Source organism: Podarcis vaucheri (assembly GCF_965113315.1).
Source record: "Podarcis vaucheri genome assembly, chromosome: Z".
NCBI lineage: Eukaryota > Metazoa > Chordata > Lepidosauria > Squamata > Lacertidae > Podarcis > Podarcis vaucheri.
The window spans coordinates 471,559-488,075 of record NC_138758.1 but is presented as its reverse complement, the minus strand read 5'-3'; the positions used below and the strand labels follow the sequence as shown (position 1 = coordinate 488,075).

General features: G+C 47.1%; 1 protein-coding gene across 6 annotated transcripts in view; it reads left to right on the top strand.

Moving 5' to 3' along the window:
• The window catches only part of LOC309523546 (H(+)/Cl(-) exchange transporter 5-like), a 37,706-nt gene that overhangs the window by 5,437 nt on the left and 15,752 nt on the right, over positions 1 to 16,517 (top strand). For 3 of the 6 annotated variants that reach the window (XM_082207418.1, XM_082207419.1, XM_082207417.1), the window contains exons 5-6: positions 1,982 to 2,172; positions 14,321 to 14,443. In XM_082207418.1, the coding sequence (XP_082063544.1) occupies positions 1,982 to 2,172; positions 14,321 to 14,443 (314 nt within the window). The remainder of the gene's footprint in view (positions 1 to 1,981; positions 2,173 to 14,320; positions 14,444 to 16,517) is intronic. The other 3 variants (XM_082207421.1, XM_082207420.1, XM_082207422.1) reach the window with 2 other exon arrangements.

Sequence of the window (16,517 nt, the reverse complement as noted above, 5' to 3'; positions counted from 1 at the left end):
ATGAGTGAAACCAACCACCTGTATTCTTGATCCTTGCCCATCCTGGCTGATAAAAGCTAGCCAGGAAGGGCTGGGAGACGGGCTTTGTGAGGTCGTGAATGCTTCTCTCTGTGAGGGAGCCTTCCCAGACCCGCTAAAAGGGGCGGTTATCAAACTGCTTCTTAAAAAACCATCTTTAGATGCAGCCAATATGGCCAACTATCGCCCACTTTCAAATCTTCCATTCTTGGGCAAGGTGATTGAGAAAGTGGTTGCTGAACAACTCCAAGCACGTCTGGAGGATGTGGACCATCTGGATCCCTTCCAGTCAGGATTCAGGCCTCATTATGGGTTCTGTCCTCTCTCCCGTGCTTTTAAGCCACTGGGAGAGATCCAGCAGAACTTTGAACGGGACTCGGAAACTACAACTAATCCAGAATGTAGCAGCTGGACTGGTGACTGGGAGCGGTCACCGAGACCACATAACACCGGTCTTGAAAGACCTACATTGGCTCCCAGTACGTTTCCGAGCACAATTCAAAGGGTCGGTGCTGACCTTTAAAGCCCTAAACAGCCCCGGTCCAGTAGACCTGAAGGAGCGTCTCCACCCCTATCGTTCTGCCCGGACACTGAGGTCCAGCGCCGAGGGCATTCTAGCGGTTCCCTCACAGCAAGAATCCAAGTTACAAGGAACCAGGCAGAGGGCCTTCTCGGTAGTGGCATCTGCCTTGTGGAACGCCCTCCCAGCAGATGTCAAAGAGAAAAACACCTACAGTGGTACCTTGGGTTACATACGCTTCATTTTACAGTTAATTCTGGTTACAGACTCCACTAACCCAGAAATAGTGCTTCAGGTTAAGAACTTTGCTTCAGGATAAGAACAGAAATTGTGCTCCAGCGACCCAGCGGCAGCAGGAGGCCCCATTAGCTAAAGTGGTGCTTCAGGTTAAGAACAGTTTCAGGTTAAGAACGGACCTCCAGAATGAATTAAGTACTTAACTCGAGGTACCACTGTACTAGACTTTTAGAAGACATCTGAAGGCCGCCCTGTTTAGGGAAGCTTTCAATGTTTGATGCATTACTGTATTTTAATATTTTGTTGGAAGCTGCCCAGAGTGGCTGGGGAAGCCCAGCCAGATGGGCAGGGTATAAATGATAAATTATTATTATTAGATATAATCATCTTTTTACAGCAACTCCAGGCGGCTTGCCATACATATAAAAACACTATGCTCTTGATGTTTTATATGGGATAAATTGGTTGGGTGAAATAATAATAATAATCCGCATTGGCCCGAACATTAGCCGGACTTTCACTATTCAAATCAATTTAAATCAGCACTTAAATCACCATTTAAATCCCTCATCCGTCAGACTGGATTTACAGAATTTACTTTACTGGAATTTACTGAATTTAGGTTTTCTCTACTGAAAGATTCAACCTTGCTGGCATCCTCTTAATATGGGAAGGTCTGGGGGAAACTGGAAAACCTAGGGGGGAAACCAGGTTTTTTCCAGAAAAAACCAGAGGTACATTTAATATTAAAGCTATATCAAACTGGTTTTTCCCATTTTCCCGGTAAAAAAAACCTGGTTTCCCTCCATTTTTTCGGGTTTTTTCCCCAGGCCTTCCCATGTCTATTATGCCCGTTATTCTCTCCTCCTCCCTAATTGTTCTTGCAACGACTTCCAATACCAAATTAAATAGTAATGGAGAGATGTCAAGGTGCTTTTTTTTAAAAAAAATGAAAATTAACCTGAAGGAATTTAAAGGACTTTTTAAAAAATTTAAATTTAAAGTGAAAATGGGGAAAACTGAGAATTTTGATTTTTTTGAAAATTAAAATGCAATATTCTTTTTTTAAAAATGAAAATACACAGGGGCTTTGGTTGGCTCAATTGTCCCTTCGGCCCATTGGGTGATATAGATAGATAGATAGATAGATAGATAGATAGAATAGATATGTGGTGTTTTTTTAAAATAAAGAATCAAAATACACAGGGGCCTTGGCTGGCTTGATTGACATCTCCACCCGTTGGCTGACGGATCTGAAGGAAGGTGTGTGCCTCAACGGGTTTTGGTACAACCATGAACATTGCTGCTGGAATTCCCAAAATATCACCTTCCAGGACCGGGACAAATGTCCGGAGTGGCAGACATGGGCGGAGCTTCTGACCAGAAAGAAGAACGGGGTGAGTGGCTTCCCCCGAATGTCCCCAGAAATAATTGCAAATTAAATCACGATTTAATTCACAATTTACCATATTTTTCACTCTATAGGACACACTTTTTCTCCTCCAAAAATTGAGGGGAAATGTGTGTGCGTCCTGTGGAGCGAATGCAGGCTCCTTGCCTTCAGCAATAACAACATGAAGCCTCTGAAGCGCAGAGGGAGCGCTCCCTCCTCACTCCGGAGGCTTCGCGTTGCTTTCGCTGAAGCCTGGAGAGCGAGAGGGGTCGTTGCACACTGACCTCTCTCACTCTCCAGGCTTCAGGGATAGCCACCTGAAGCCTCCCGAGCGCAGCGGCAGCTCCCCCTGCGCTCCGGAGTATTCGGGTTCCTTTTGCTGAAGCTGGGAGAGCAAAACTCTCCCAGCTTCAGCAGAGAGGGAGAGCTGCGCAGCGCCCCTTCAGCGAAGCAGCAGGAGAAATGGAAGGGGCTCCGTTTCTCCTGCCGCTTCGGTGGAGGTGCGCTGAGCAGAGAGGGGGAGAATTTTTTTTTTCTTGTTCTCCCCCTCTAAAACAAGTTGTGTCCTATGGTCGGATGCGTCCTATAGATCAAAAAATACGGTAATTCACGGTTTAAAGGTTTAAATCACAATTTAATTCACAATTTAAAGATTTGAGTCATTCCAATCGCGATTTCAGTCACAATTTTAGTCATGATTTAATACACAATTTAATTTATTAAATAGTGGGTGGACATAGCAGACGACAGATTTCTCAAAGTAGTTCTTTATAAGTAAGCTGGAACTGAACTGAACAGCAAACAGCTCAGCCGGCCTGCTTTTATAGGCAGACGGCTGTCAACATTGTAACAACAACAGCCCAAGGTTTCCCGCCTAAATTAACTGACGTGGACCAGAGTGAAAACTATATACAGTGGTACATTGGGATGCAAACGGGATCGGTTCCGGAGCCCCATTCGCATCCTGAATAGAACGTAAGATGCGACAGGGCATCTGCGCATGTCAGGTTTTGCCGCTTTCATACATGCATGTGACGTCATTTTGAGCGTCTGCATATGCGCAAACGGTGAAACCCGGATATAACACGCTCCATTACTTCCGGGTCACCACGGAGCGCAACCCAAAAATACTTATCCTGAAGCGTATCTATCTTGTGGTATGACTGTACACAATACCCCCTGGTGGCCAGGGTGAGAACTTCAATACATAACACCCCACCCCACTGAGATAAGGCATTCATTACAATCATAGTGGTTCCATTACATACAGCAGTACCCTTATTGGTTTCAATAAGGCACATAAGCATATCGATTCCAGTTTTACGAATTTGCAGGTATAACTGTTTTACTATCAACTATATTGTCTGTAAGACTCACTATCACATATTAATTGACCCCATTCACCATACAGCTTTACATGTGCAGTTTGTCCAGTGAACACAGTCTTTTAAGTAAACTGGTCGCTTGGAAACCCTGCCGGACCACCGAGGGCCAGTACCAGAGTCCAGGTGGCCACCCAATTCTGGCTGCGATTGTGGTGCGACCAAATGTTCCCCAAGTTCCCTGGCTTTGCTGCTGTCGAAGGAACCTGCAAGCGGACTCGGTGGACGGTCAGAGGCCGAGTCTCTGGGGAGCCAGGCAGACCCACTGAAACGGCTTGGTTCGGCTCCACGCCCTCAGTTTGTAAGGAAGATGTAGGTGGAGCCTCGCCTTCCATTAGCATCCGCTCCGTAGCTGGGGCCACAGTTGGGGGCACAGCGGTAATGTCCAAATCCCCAACCCTGCACCTTAGCTGGTCTATGTGCCAGTGCCACAAGCATCCGTTCTTGAGTGCCACCTGGTACAAACGGGGCCTCGTGACTCCCACTACCGTGGCTGGCACCCAAGGAACATAGCTGTCGACTTACAGATTTGAAAATAAGGGACCAGTAGCCTTGAAATAAGGGACCAGCAGCGAAAATAAGGGACCTGCAGCCTCACCTGTTCCAGGCACTCCAGTCTTCCTGTAGTCTTGCAATCTGGTCAAACTCATGCTGGTAGCTTCAAGAACACTGTCCAGCCAACTTTGTAACCAGAGGTTCAACTGAATAGAATCTGAATCACATGCAGCACAAGGCCTATGCAGCCTCAACTTAAGATGGCTCCCCGGCCTGGCTTTGCACTGTAAAGTTTGCAGCAGCATGTGCAACAAAATGGCATCCAGCATTCAAAAAACCCCTCAGCTTGCAGTAACTAGCCACACACACACAGCCTCCCCCCCTCGCCACAAGATTGCCAGTCACCCACCATTTTAGTCAACCAGCTCCTTTCTTTTCCCCCATAAGTCAATTGAAGGAGCCTCCAAAACAAATTCAAAAGCCCCCCCCCACAAGATCTCCTTTCCTTTTCCCCCACCATGTGCCCCCGCTCCAGATAGACCTTTTCACCAGCAAGGGTGAGTGGGCCGTTGATGACGTGTCCATCCGATTCCGATCTGAGCACTCAGCAAAGGTATGTTCAACTTCTGAGCCAAAGGCAGAAAGCCCAGCCAGCAGCCAAACGAAGCCTCAAGGAAAGCCACTGTCACCTCTCCGCTGGGAAGCGCTGAGCAAAGGCGAGTCCCCAGGCAACGGAGCCGATTTGATCAGCACAAGGCATACAAGCTCCACCCCCCCGTCGTTCTTAGACTTCTTATTGGGTCAGCAACACAGCCCAGCAACACAGTTGGAGCCTCCCTTCTTCCTTTGAAATTTAAGGGACATCCATCAATAAGGGACAGCAGCGGGACATGGCGCTGGAATAAGGGACTGTGCCTCCAAATAAGGGACACTTGACAGCTATGCCAAGGAATGCCCCCCACAAAGTTCTGGGAAAAAGCCTGATCCCCTAGAATAAAGGACCGTGGCACGTTAGTACAGCCCGGGGGCTCGGCCACACCGGGTGCAGCTGGTCAAGGAGAGACCGGAGGTGGCAGCCCATTAGCAGTTCAGCCGGGTTCCGCCCTGTGGCTGCATGAGGGGTGATGTGCTGCATGAGCAAGTATTCAGCGACCCGCTTGTGCCAGTCCCTCTGTTCCAGGCGCGCCAGTGCCTCTTTTGCTGAGCGCACCATTCTCTCGGCCTGCCCATTGCTGGCCGGGTGAAAGGGTGTCGTTAGGGCATGGTGGATGCTCAGCCCCAAGAGGTACCTTTCAAAGGTGCCTGATGTGAACTGAGGTTCGTTGTCTGAGACAAGGACATCAGGACACCAATGTGTCCCAAAGAGGCTTTGCAGCACTCGGATGACGGCCTCAGTAGTGGTGGAGGGCATCAGGGCCACCTCCAGCTATTTGGAATAGGCATCCAGCACTACCATAAAGGTCCGGCCGTGAAAGGGGCCGGCAAGATCGATGCACACCCTCGACCAGGGTGCGTTGGGCATCTCCCAGGTGTTACCCTTAGCTGCCGGTGGTGCAGGTCTCAACTCTTGGCATGCTTCACAGGAGGCAACCCAGGAAGTGATGGCATCGTCCATGTTAGGCCACCAGACGTAACACCGAGCCAACACCTTCATTTTGACAATTCCCAGGTGGCCAACGTGCAGAGCCTCAAGGACATGTTGGCAGAGTCTTTGGGGAACTGTCTGGTTGCAAACAGCTGGAACTCTGGTACGAAAGACCCTTCCGGCCATCCCCTCCACACCCAGTTGAGTACACGGTTGATGGTGTGGTCCTGGGCAGATGTGGAGGTTACATTGGCGGCTGATACTGGAGCTGCTGGGAGGTCCTCAATTAGGAGAAGCAATGAAGCAGGAGCCAGGTCTTCCACAAGTGCTGGAAAAGGGCAACGACTGAAGAGCCTCGGCATGGCCCATCGATTTTCTAAGGCGATGAACAAGCTGCTAGCTGTAAGCTGCCAGAAAGACAGTCCATCACAGCATGTGTGGCGAGAGGACCGGTGGAGTTGGTCAGTCACCAGCGAGGAGGCCCAGGAGTGGCTTGTGGTCAGTGTTGAGGTTGAAGGTTCTCATGGAACCTCTTTACTCCAGCCACAAGTGCCAGTGCCTCCTTGTCAAGCTGGCTGAAATTCGGAGACAGCGTCTGGGAGAGGTAGGTGAGCGGTGCTTCCTTACCATCTGGAAACTGGTGACTGAGGATAGCGCCAGTGCCAAAGGGCGAGGCGTCACAGGCGAGGACCAGCTGCCTGGCTTCACTGTACTGTACCAGCACACTGTCCGCTGAGAGGAGGGCTTTGACTGTATTGAAAGCCGCCGTTTCCCGATGACCCCAGGACGACGGTACCTTTGTGCTGAGGAGGCGGTGTAGAGGGTCGGTTAGTGTTGCTTTGTGGGGCAGAAACATGTTGTACAAGTTCAGAAACCCCAGGAACACCTGCAACTCTGACATGCTTTTTGGAATCGGGGCCTGCTGAATGGCCCGGATCTTGGATGCCGTTGGGTAAAGACCGGAGGTGTCGATAAGGTAGCCCAGGAACTTCACCTGTAGAACGGCGATCTGGCACTTTTCTTTTTTCACCTTGAGCCCAGCCTCCTAGAACCGGTTCAGCATGGTGCGGATGTGCTTGAACAGTTGCTGATTTGAGTCTGCGGATACCAAGACGTCATCGAAATATGGCACCGCGCCCAGAAGCCCCTGCAGGAGACGCTCCATGAGGCTTTGAAAGATGCCAGGAGTGACACTCACCCCGAACTGTAGCCAGCGTCACCGGAATGCCCCTCAGTTGGTGACGATCGTCTGAGCTTCAGCGGTGGCATCGTCAACAGGCAGTTGTTGATAGGCTTGGGCAAAGTCCAGTTTAGCAAAGACCTTGCCATCACCCAGGGAATGCAGCAGGTGACTGAATGCAGCAGGTGACTGCACATATTCTCAGCGACCCATCCGGCTTAACAGGCGTGACGATGGGGGTTTCCCACTTGGTGTGGTCAATCGGCTCCAAAGCGCCTGGGGCGATCAGCTTGTCAAGTTGTTCGTCCACATTAGCTCTGAGAGCAAATGGGACCCGGCGTGGCTTTAGCTTGATGGGGGCGACTTGCTTATCAAGGCTAAAGGTGATTGGCGTTCCTGTATATTGGCCCAAAGTGCCATTGAAAACCTCAACAAAGTCTTTGATTAGGCCATCAACCTCCACGTCAGAGATGCAGTTGATGCCAGTGACTTTCAGGCCGAGGACATCAAACCAGTCTAGCCCTAGGAGGCTAGGCCGCAGGCCTTTGACCACCACCAGTCAGAGCAGGCCCGAAAAATCCTAGAAAGCAACCTGGAACCGGCCGACGTCTACCACAGGAATGTTGTTTCCCTGGTAGTCTCTCAAATGTATGCGGTGTGAGTTGAGTTGCCTCTTGGACACTCTGGGTATGAGTCTTTTGTTGGTGCTCCAGGATACGACAAACAAGGCAGACAGTCAATCTGCATGTCACACGGAGCTCCTTCGATGAGCACGGTGACACATAGGCGAGTTGGTTTGGCCAATCGTGAATCCGGACGAGCAGTGGCAGTTGGTGAGGGCGAAACAGCTTCCGTTGGCGGACCAGGGTGAAGACCTGGACTTGCGAGAAGGTGATGGTGGCGTGTCGGATGGAGCAGATCGGCAGACCTTAGCAATGTGGCCCCTTCTGGAGCCTCACTGACAGATGGCGTCTCTGAATCAACACTTGACACGGGAATGATTGCCTCCACACCCAGCACATTCTAATTTGTCCTTGTACCATTGTTTGAACTTCTTGCGCTCCCGCTTCGTCTGGTACATGTCATCGACTTCGCTGGGTGACGCCTTGTTACTGCTGGCCTCCTCATGGTGCACTGGGATTAGCTTCTTAGCAGGATGCAGGCTGCTGCCCTTGCGAATCTCCTGGGCAGAGAGTTCAGTAGCTTCTGAGGCCTCAGCCTCCTCGATGGTCTTCTGCGGTATGAGGTCAGGCTTGGCGAGAAGACGCCGTTGCAGATGGTTGTTCCGAACACCGCAGAAAATTTGATCCATCAGGGCATCATCTATGTCTCAGAACTCACAGTGTAGCGCAGCTTTTCGGAGGGCAGCGATATAGTTGTTGATCGACTCCCCCTCTGCCTGGTCCGGTGGTAGAACGCATGGTGGACAGCAATTTTGGACGGCTTTGGAGCGTAGTGGTTTTTTAGCTTTTCTTTTAGCATGTCCCATGGCGCTGCCTGGACTGCTAGTGGCGAGACCAAAACTCGGGCCGTCTTAAACACCTCGGGCCCACAAAGACTGAGGAATAGAATCATAGAATCATAGAATCATAGAATCAGAAACAGCTTTCCTTTCTTTAAGCAGAGGTTCAGCCTTGCTGGCAACCCTCCTAAAACCGATACCCCTAACCCCTATCTCTATCCCTATCCCTAATAATAATAACCTGCCCATCCAGCTGGCTTTTCCCAGGCACTCTGGGCAGCTCCCAACACAAGATGATGATGATGATGATGATGATGATGATGAAGAAGAAGGGGAGGAAGAGGAAGAGGAAGAACCCTATCCCTAATACCAAGTCCTATCCCTATCTCTATCCCTATTTCTAATAATAATAATAATAATTTATTCTTTATACTCCAGCCACTCTGGGCGGCTCCCAAAATAAAATAAAATAAAATAAAATAATAATAATAACCCTATCCCTCATCCCAGCTTCGCTGACACCCTCTCAATACGGCAAATTGGAGGCAGGTTTCCTTTCCTTTACAGAGGTTCAGCCTTGCTGGCAACCCCCATGACACTGGAAACCTTTGGTAGAATTAAAGCCAGGGGTCTCCTTTTCGCTCACCAGCTCGCGCTGATCCTCCTGGACCAAGTCCATCTTGTGGACCAGACAGAAGACTTTGGCATCAGGCGAGTTCTGCAAGATGGCCTCCAGGCACGACTGGTAGTAGTGCATGTCCTTCTCAAGCTCCCGACTCTCGACGTCAAAGACGTAAATCAGAACCTCGACGTTGCGGAAGATGTTGTCCCTCTGGCTGGTGAAGTAGTTCTCCATGAAGGTGTCCTGGCTGAGAAAACCGGGGGATTTAAATCATTTTATCCCAGTTAAAAAAGCAGTTTCAAATTTCAATTCTATGCCAATTCTAAACAGGTTTGACCGGTCTCAGTCGGGGAGGGCAGGATACAAATAAAAGTTTTTTATTATTATCAATTTTCCAGGCTGGGCAACCAATTGAGGCAATTTCATGCCATTTCAGAGGGGGCTAGCAAGGCGGAACCTTTCTGAAAAAAGGGATTTCATAGAATCATAGAGTTGGAAGAGACCACAAGGGCCATCGAGTCCAACCCCCTGCCAAGCAGGAAACACCATCAGAGCACTCCTGACATATGGTTGTCAAGCCTCTGCTTAAAGACCTCCAAAGTAGGAGACTCCACCACACTCCTTGGCAGCAAATTCCACTGTCGAACAGCTCTCACTGCCAGGAAGTTCTTCCTAATGTTTAGGTGGAATCTTCTTTCTTGTAGTTTGGATCCATTGCTCCGTCTCCGCTTCTCTGGAGCAGCAGAAAACAACCTTTCTCCCTCCTCTATGTGACATCCTTTTATATATTTGAACATGGCTATCATATCACCCCTTAACCTCCTCTTCTCCAGGCTAAACATGCCCAGCTCCCTTAGCCGTTCCTCATAAGGCATCGTTTCCAGGCCTTTGACCATTTTGGTTGCCCTCCTCTGGACACGTTCCAGTTTGTCAGTGTCCTTCTTGAATTGTGGTGCCCAGAACTGGACACAGTACTCCAGGTGAGGTCTGACCAGAGCAGAATACAGTGGCACTATTACTTCCCTTGATCTAGATGCTATACTCCTATTGATGCAGCCCAGAATTGCATTGGCTTTTTAGCTGCCGCATCACACTGTTGGCTCATGTCAAGTTTGTGGTCAACCAAGACTCCTAGATCCTTTTCACATGTACTGCTCTCAAGCCAGGTGTCACCCATCTTGTATTTGTGCCTCTCATTTTTTTTGCCCAAGTGCAATACTTTACATTTCTCCCTGTTAAAATTCATCTTGTTTGTTTTTGCCCAGTTCTAATCTGTCAAGGTTGTTTTGAAGTGTGATCCTGTCCTCTGGGGTGTTAGCCACCCCTCCCAGTTTGGTGTCATCTGCAAATTTGATCAGGGTGCCCTTGAGTCCATCATCCAAGTCGTTGATAAAGATGTTGAATAAGACCGGGCCCAAGACAGAACCCTGTGGCACCCCACTAGTCACTCTTCTCCAGGATGAAGAGGAACCATTGATGAGCACCCTTTGGGTTCGGTCAGCCAGCCAGTTACAAATCCACTCAGTGGTAGCATAATCAAGACCGCATTTTACCAGCTTCTTTACAAGAATATCATGGGGCACCTTGTCAAATGCCTTGCTGAAATCAAGGTAGGCTACATCCACTGCGTTCCCTTCATCTACCAGGCTTGTAATTCTGTCAAAAAACGAGATCAGGTTAGTCTGACATGACTTATTTTTCAGAAATCCATGCTGACTATTGGTGATCACAGCATTCCTTTGTAGGTGTTCACAGACTGTTTGCTTAATGATCTGCTCCAGAATCTTCCCTGGTATTGATGCCTGACTGACTGGGCGGTAATTATTTGGGTCCTCTCTTTTCCCCTTTTTGAAAATAGGGACAACATTTGCCCTCCTCCAGTCTGCTGGGACTTCGCCTGTTCTCCAGGAATTCTCAAAGATGACTGCCAGTGGTTCTGAGATCACATCTGCCAGTTCTTTTAATACTCTTGGATGCAGTTCATCTGGCCCTGGAGACTTGAATACATCTAAACTAGCCAAATATTCTTGTACTATCTCCTTAGATATTCTGGGCTGTGTTTCCTTTGCTGAATCATTTGCTCCAAATTCTTCAGGTCGGGCATTGTTTTCTTTATCGGAGAAGACTGAGGCAAAGAAGGCATTGAGGAGTTCAGCCCTTTCTGTGTCCCCTGTTTGCATTTCACCATCTTCTCCTCTGAGTGACCCCACTGTTTCTTTGTTCTTCCTTTTGCTACGAACATACCCATAAAAGCCTTTTTTGTTGCTTTTAACCTCTCTAGCAAGCCTGAGTTCATTCTGTGCTTTAGCTTTTCTGACTTTGTGTCTACACGTGCTGGCTATTTGTTTGAATTCCTCTTTGGTGGTTTCCCCCCTTTTCCATTTTTTGTACACATCCTTTTTTAATCTTAACTCAGTTAAAAGTTCTTTAGATAGCCACCCTGGCTTCTTTAGGCACCTTCCATGTTTCCGTCTCATTGGTATTGCCTGATGTTGTGCTTTTACTATCTCCCTCTTAACAAACTCCCAGCCATCATGAACTCCCTTTCCTTTTAGTATTACTGTCCATGGGATCTCACCCAGCACTTCCCTAAGTTTTATGAAGTCGGCTTTCTTAAAGTCAAGTAATTGAGTCCTAGTATGCTTGGCTGCTCCTTTCCGCTGTATAGTAAACTTCAGAAGAGCATGATCACTTGCGCCTAATGATCCTTCCACTTCTACCCCACTAACCAGGTCATCAACATTGGTTAGGACCAGATCTAAAATGGCTGTTCCTCTTGTTGCTTCTCCCACTCTCTGGACAATGAAGTTGTCTGCAAGGCCAGTGAGGAATCTGTTTGACCTTATGCTCTTGGCTGAGTTTGACATCCAACAAATATCTGGGTAATTGAAGTCCCCCATTACTACTATCTCCCTTCCTTTTGCATGCTTGGCCATCTGTTCCAGGAAGGCATCATCAATGTCCTCCATTTGGCTTGGGGATCTATAGTAAACTCCCACAATGAGGTCACTGTTATTCTTCTCTCCCTTAATTTTGACCCAAATGCTCTCACTTTGGCTTTGAGGTTCTAAATCTTGGATCTCTTCACAGGTATACACATCCCTGACATATAACGCCACTCCTCCTCCTTTCTTGTCTGGTCTGTTTCTCTGAAATAGATTGTATCCCCCCATTATTATATTCCAATCGTGGGACTTATCCCACCAGGTTTCAGTGATGCCTATTATGTCATATTTAGTTTGCTGTACCAAGAGCTCAAGCTCATCTTGTTTATTTCCCATGCTTTGCGCATTAGTGTACAGACATTGAAGTCCATTAATCATTCCCCCGTGTCTCTTATTTAAGGATTTTTTCCTCCCACCACTAGGTCTGCATGCTGTTTGCTCCATTTGGTCTATGACATTTGGATGATCATCTTCATCAGTTGATAGGCTCCTACCTTCAGGAGCACTGTCTCCCTCCCCCACATTAGTCAGTTTAAAGCCCTCCTGATGAGGTTTCTGAGATTTTTGGCAAAAACATTTCTCCCAACCGTTGTGAGGTGCAGCCCATCGCTTGCCAGAAGTCCATCTTCAATAAACTGCAGTCTGTGATCTAAGAATCCAAACCGTTCCTGTTTACACCATTTGCGAAGCCAGCTGTTCACTTCCACTATTTTTCCCTCTCTCCCTGGGCCACGTCGTTCAACTGGGAGGACAGATGAGATGACAATTTGTGCATTTAATTGCTTCAATTTCCTGCCGATAGCCTCATAGTCTCTTTTGATCTTTTGGAGGCTATTGCTTGCAGTGTCATTGGTTCCCACATGAACCAAGAGGAAGGGGTATTTGTCAGTGGGTTTTATGATTCCTTGCAGTCGTTCAGTTACATCTTGGATCTTAGCCCCGGGGAGACAGCACACTTCCCGAGACATCTTGTCAGGCCCACAGATCACTGCTTCTGTTCCCCTCAGTAGGGAATCCCCTATCACCACTACACGCCTCTTCTTAGGTTTGGTCGGGGTTCTTCCATGAGCTGTCCGTTCCAAGGTTGCCTGCACATTCCCTGAGGACTGACTTTGCTGCTCGTCTTCATATACCTGATCGACTGTAATGAGGGAGAGATCCTCAAATGGAGTCTGCTCTTCGTCTTCCATGCTAGGGGAGAGGACCTCAAAGCGATTGTGTATTTCTAAACAATCAGAGCAAACCCTGGGCCTCCTACTTCTTTGAGTCACGTTTCTCCATATATCTGGCTCCTGTGTTGGTGAACTAGCCTCCTTCTCAGGGGAGTCCCCTGTCTCCTACTTGGTGGAGACTGTGTGCTCTGTTGCTTCCAAGAAGAGCTCCAGCTCTCTAATTCTTTGGAGCGTAGCTACACGTTCCTCCAGTTGCTGGACTTTGTCTTTTAAGAGGGCAATCAACATGCAATTGCTGCAGGTAAAGCTGCAGGTAAACAGGCACTTATGCTCCTCTGACCCTTTGTCAGCTCGTTTGCTTGGAGGAAGCAGGTGAACCGAGCAATAGAGGCACGAGTGAAGCCATGGTTCCGATGACGGATGGGACATAGTGCTCTAGCCAGAACGGTCAGCTCTGAATTGGGTTCTGTTCAGTGATTCAGCTCAGTGATTCCACTCAGTGAGCGTCCGAATCTGTGTCCATCCAATCCTACCTTCGTTGCCAGTATTAAGTAGTGGGTGGACATAGCAGACGACAGAGATTTCTCCAAGTGGTTCTTTATAGTAAGCTGGAACTGAACTGAACTGAACAGCAAGCAGCTCAGCCGGCCTGCTTTTATAGGCAGACGGCTGTCAACACTGTAGCAACAACAGCCCAGGGTTTCCCGCCTAAATTAACTGATGAGGACCACAGTGAAAATTATATACACAATACTCCTGGTGGCCAGGGGGAGAACTTCAGTACATAACGCCATTCACGTTTTAAAGATTTAAATCCTATTTCAGTTGCAGTTTCTATCGTGATTTCAATCTCAATGGAAATCCCTTGTCCATCAGACTGGATTTCCATCCTTTCTTTATAGGAAGATTCAGCCTTGCTGTCATCCTCTTAATACAGACTGTATCGTTTTCAGAGCAGGGTGGATTTTATTTTTGTTTTGTTTTGTTTTATTTATTTATATTATAATATGTATTTTACTTTATTATTATATTATGTTTTGTTTACTATATAATATTTTATTTGATTTTAGTCTATAATATTTATTTTATAATATTACATATTTTATTATTATATTATATATTTTTCATTTTATAATATTATAAATATTAATTATAAATATTTTAATCTATTTCAATCCAATCAGTTGAAATCCACCATCAGTCAGACTTGATTGAGATTATCTCTTTAATGAAAGGGTCAAACTTGCTGGCATCTGATTTTATTTTTATTTTTTAAGAAAATCGTTTATTTTTATCCCCCCAATTTTAGGGCGCCCTTGCCTACAGCCTCAACTACTTCATCTACGCCACCTGGGCGCTGCTCTTCTCACTGCTGGCCGTGCTTCTCGTTCGCGGTTTTGCACCCTACGCCTGTGGGTCGGGGATCCCCGAGGTAAGGCCAGCTAATCGAGTATCAAGTCAACTTTGGTGCGACTTTCCACATGCTAGATTTCTGGCTGCAGGGATTTCATCTCCTCGTGCTCCCAAAATCTGAATAATTGTTGTAAATAACATGACTATCAACAGTATGAACTTAATAAATAATAATAGCTCATAATGCAATAATTATATAAATTAAATAAGTACAAATTATTATGAATATTAATATAAATAAAATGAATAATACTATTATACTTGAAATATACAAGAAATATGGATCCCTAGATTTCTAGCTGCGGGGATTCCCTTCCCTCCTGCTCTCAAAATCTGATTGGGGATTTAAATCGCCGGGATCTTTTCAACTAGAAATGTGGCTGGGGTTCATTATAATAATTAGTAATTATTATTATCATTATAAGCAACATGACTTTCAATAATGAGAAGATAAGAAATAAAAAATTATGCCTAGTACAAGTTATTATATAAATAAAATAAGTAATAACAACCTCGATGAAGAAGATAAATATTAATATAAATAAAATAAATAATAATCAATATTAATTTTTATTTATTTATACTTATATTCTTTATAATTACAAACCATAATAAATTGGAAAATAATGATAGAGCATACATCAGGCATAGGCAAACTCTGGCCCTCCAGATGTTTGGGACTGCAATTCCCATCATCAATGTCTTCTATAGATCTGTTTGGATGTTTTATTCAGTTCATACTTTGATATTTAGTATTTGGCAGCTGACCCATTATGGTAATGTTGGAGACTTTGCAAGAAGTTCTTCACCTATGAAAACACATTCTGGATTTTTCTGAAGGGACATTCTAGACAAACATTTGGTGATGATGGGAATTGCAGTCCCAAACATCTGGAGGGCCGGAGTTTGCCTATGCCTGGCATAAATGATAACATGATAAATAAAAATAATGATAAATTATAATAAAATGATAAATAAAAAATAATGAAAGAACTGAAATGATGATAAAAAATGAGAGAGTGTAAATGATAATAAAATGATAAATAAAAAATAATAAGTATAAATTATACCGTATTTTTCGCACCATAGGATGCACTTTTTCCCTCCTAAAAAGCAAGGGGAAATGTGTGTGCGTCCTATGGAACGAATGCAGGGGGGGAGGCAGGCGGGAAAAGCCCCCAAGAGCCGCACGCAAGCTCTGTGAGCTCTTGCGGGCTTTTCAACAGGAGGGAGAAGGGACTGACTGGCGGCATCAGTACCTTCTCCCACCTCCCAGAAAAGCCAGGAGAAGCCGCGATCTCTTTAAAGGGATTGCGCAGCTTCTGCGGGCTTTTGCGAGAGGTGAGGGAATCCCCCCGCCTCCCAGGAAAGCCAGGAGAAGCCGTGCAGCCCTTTTAAATGGCGCGCGGCTTCTGCCGGTTTTGCGGGAGGCGGGGGAATCCCCCCACCTCCCAGGAAAGCCAGGAGAAGCCGTGCAGCCCTTTTAAATGGCGCGCGGCTTCTGCCGGTTTTGCGGGAGGCGGGGGAATCCCCCCACCTCCCAGGAAAGCCAGGAGAAGCCGTGCAGCCCTTTTAAATGGCGCGCGGCTTCTGCCGGTTTTGCGGGAAGTGGGGGAATTCCCTCACCTCTCACAAAAGCCAGGAGAAGCCGCGATCCCTTTAAAGGGTTTGCACGGCTTCTGTGGGCTTTTGGGAGAGGTGAGGGAATCCCCCCACCTCCCAGTAAAGCCCTGTGCAGCCCCTCCGCCAAGGAGAGGCTGCACAGGGCTAAAGGGGAAGCCAAAACAGCGAGCGGAATCCATCCCGCTCGCTGCCTTGGCTTCCTCCATAGCTGCGCGCAACCCCTCCGGCAGGGAGAGGTTGTGTGCAGCCTGTACGCTGCTCTTTGGGGCTGCGGGGGAGGGGAAGATTTTTTTTCTTGAATTCCCCCCCTAAAAACTGGGTGCGCCCTATGGTCCGGTGCGCCCTATGGTGCGAAAAATACGGTAATTAAAAAGATAAATTATAAAAAAGTGTTATGTACTGAAGTTCTCACCCTGGGCCAGCAGGGGGATACTGTAGATAGTTATGCAAATGAAGGATCGAAAGTGACG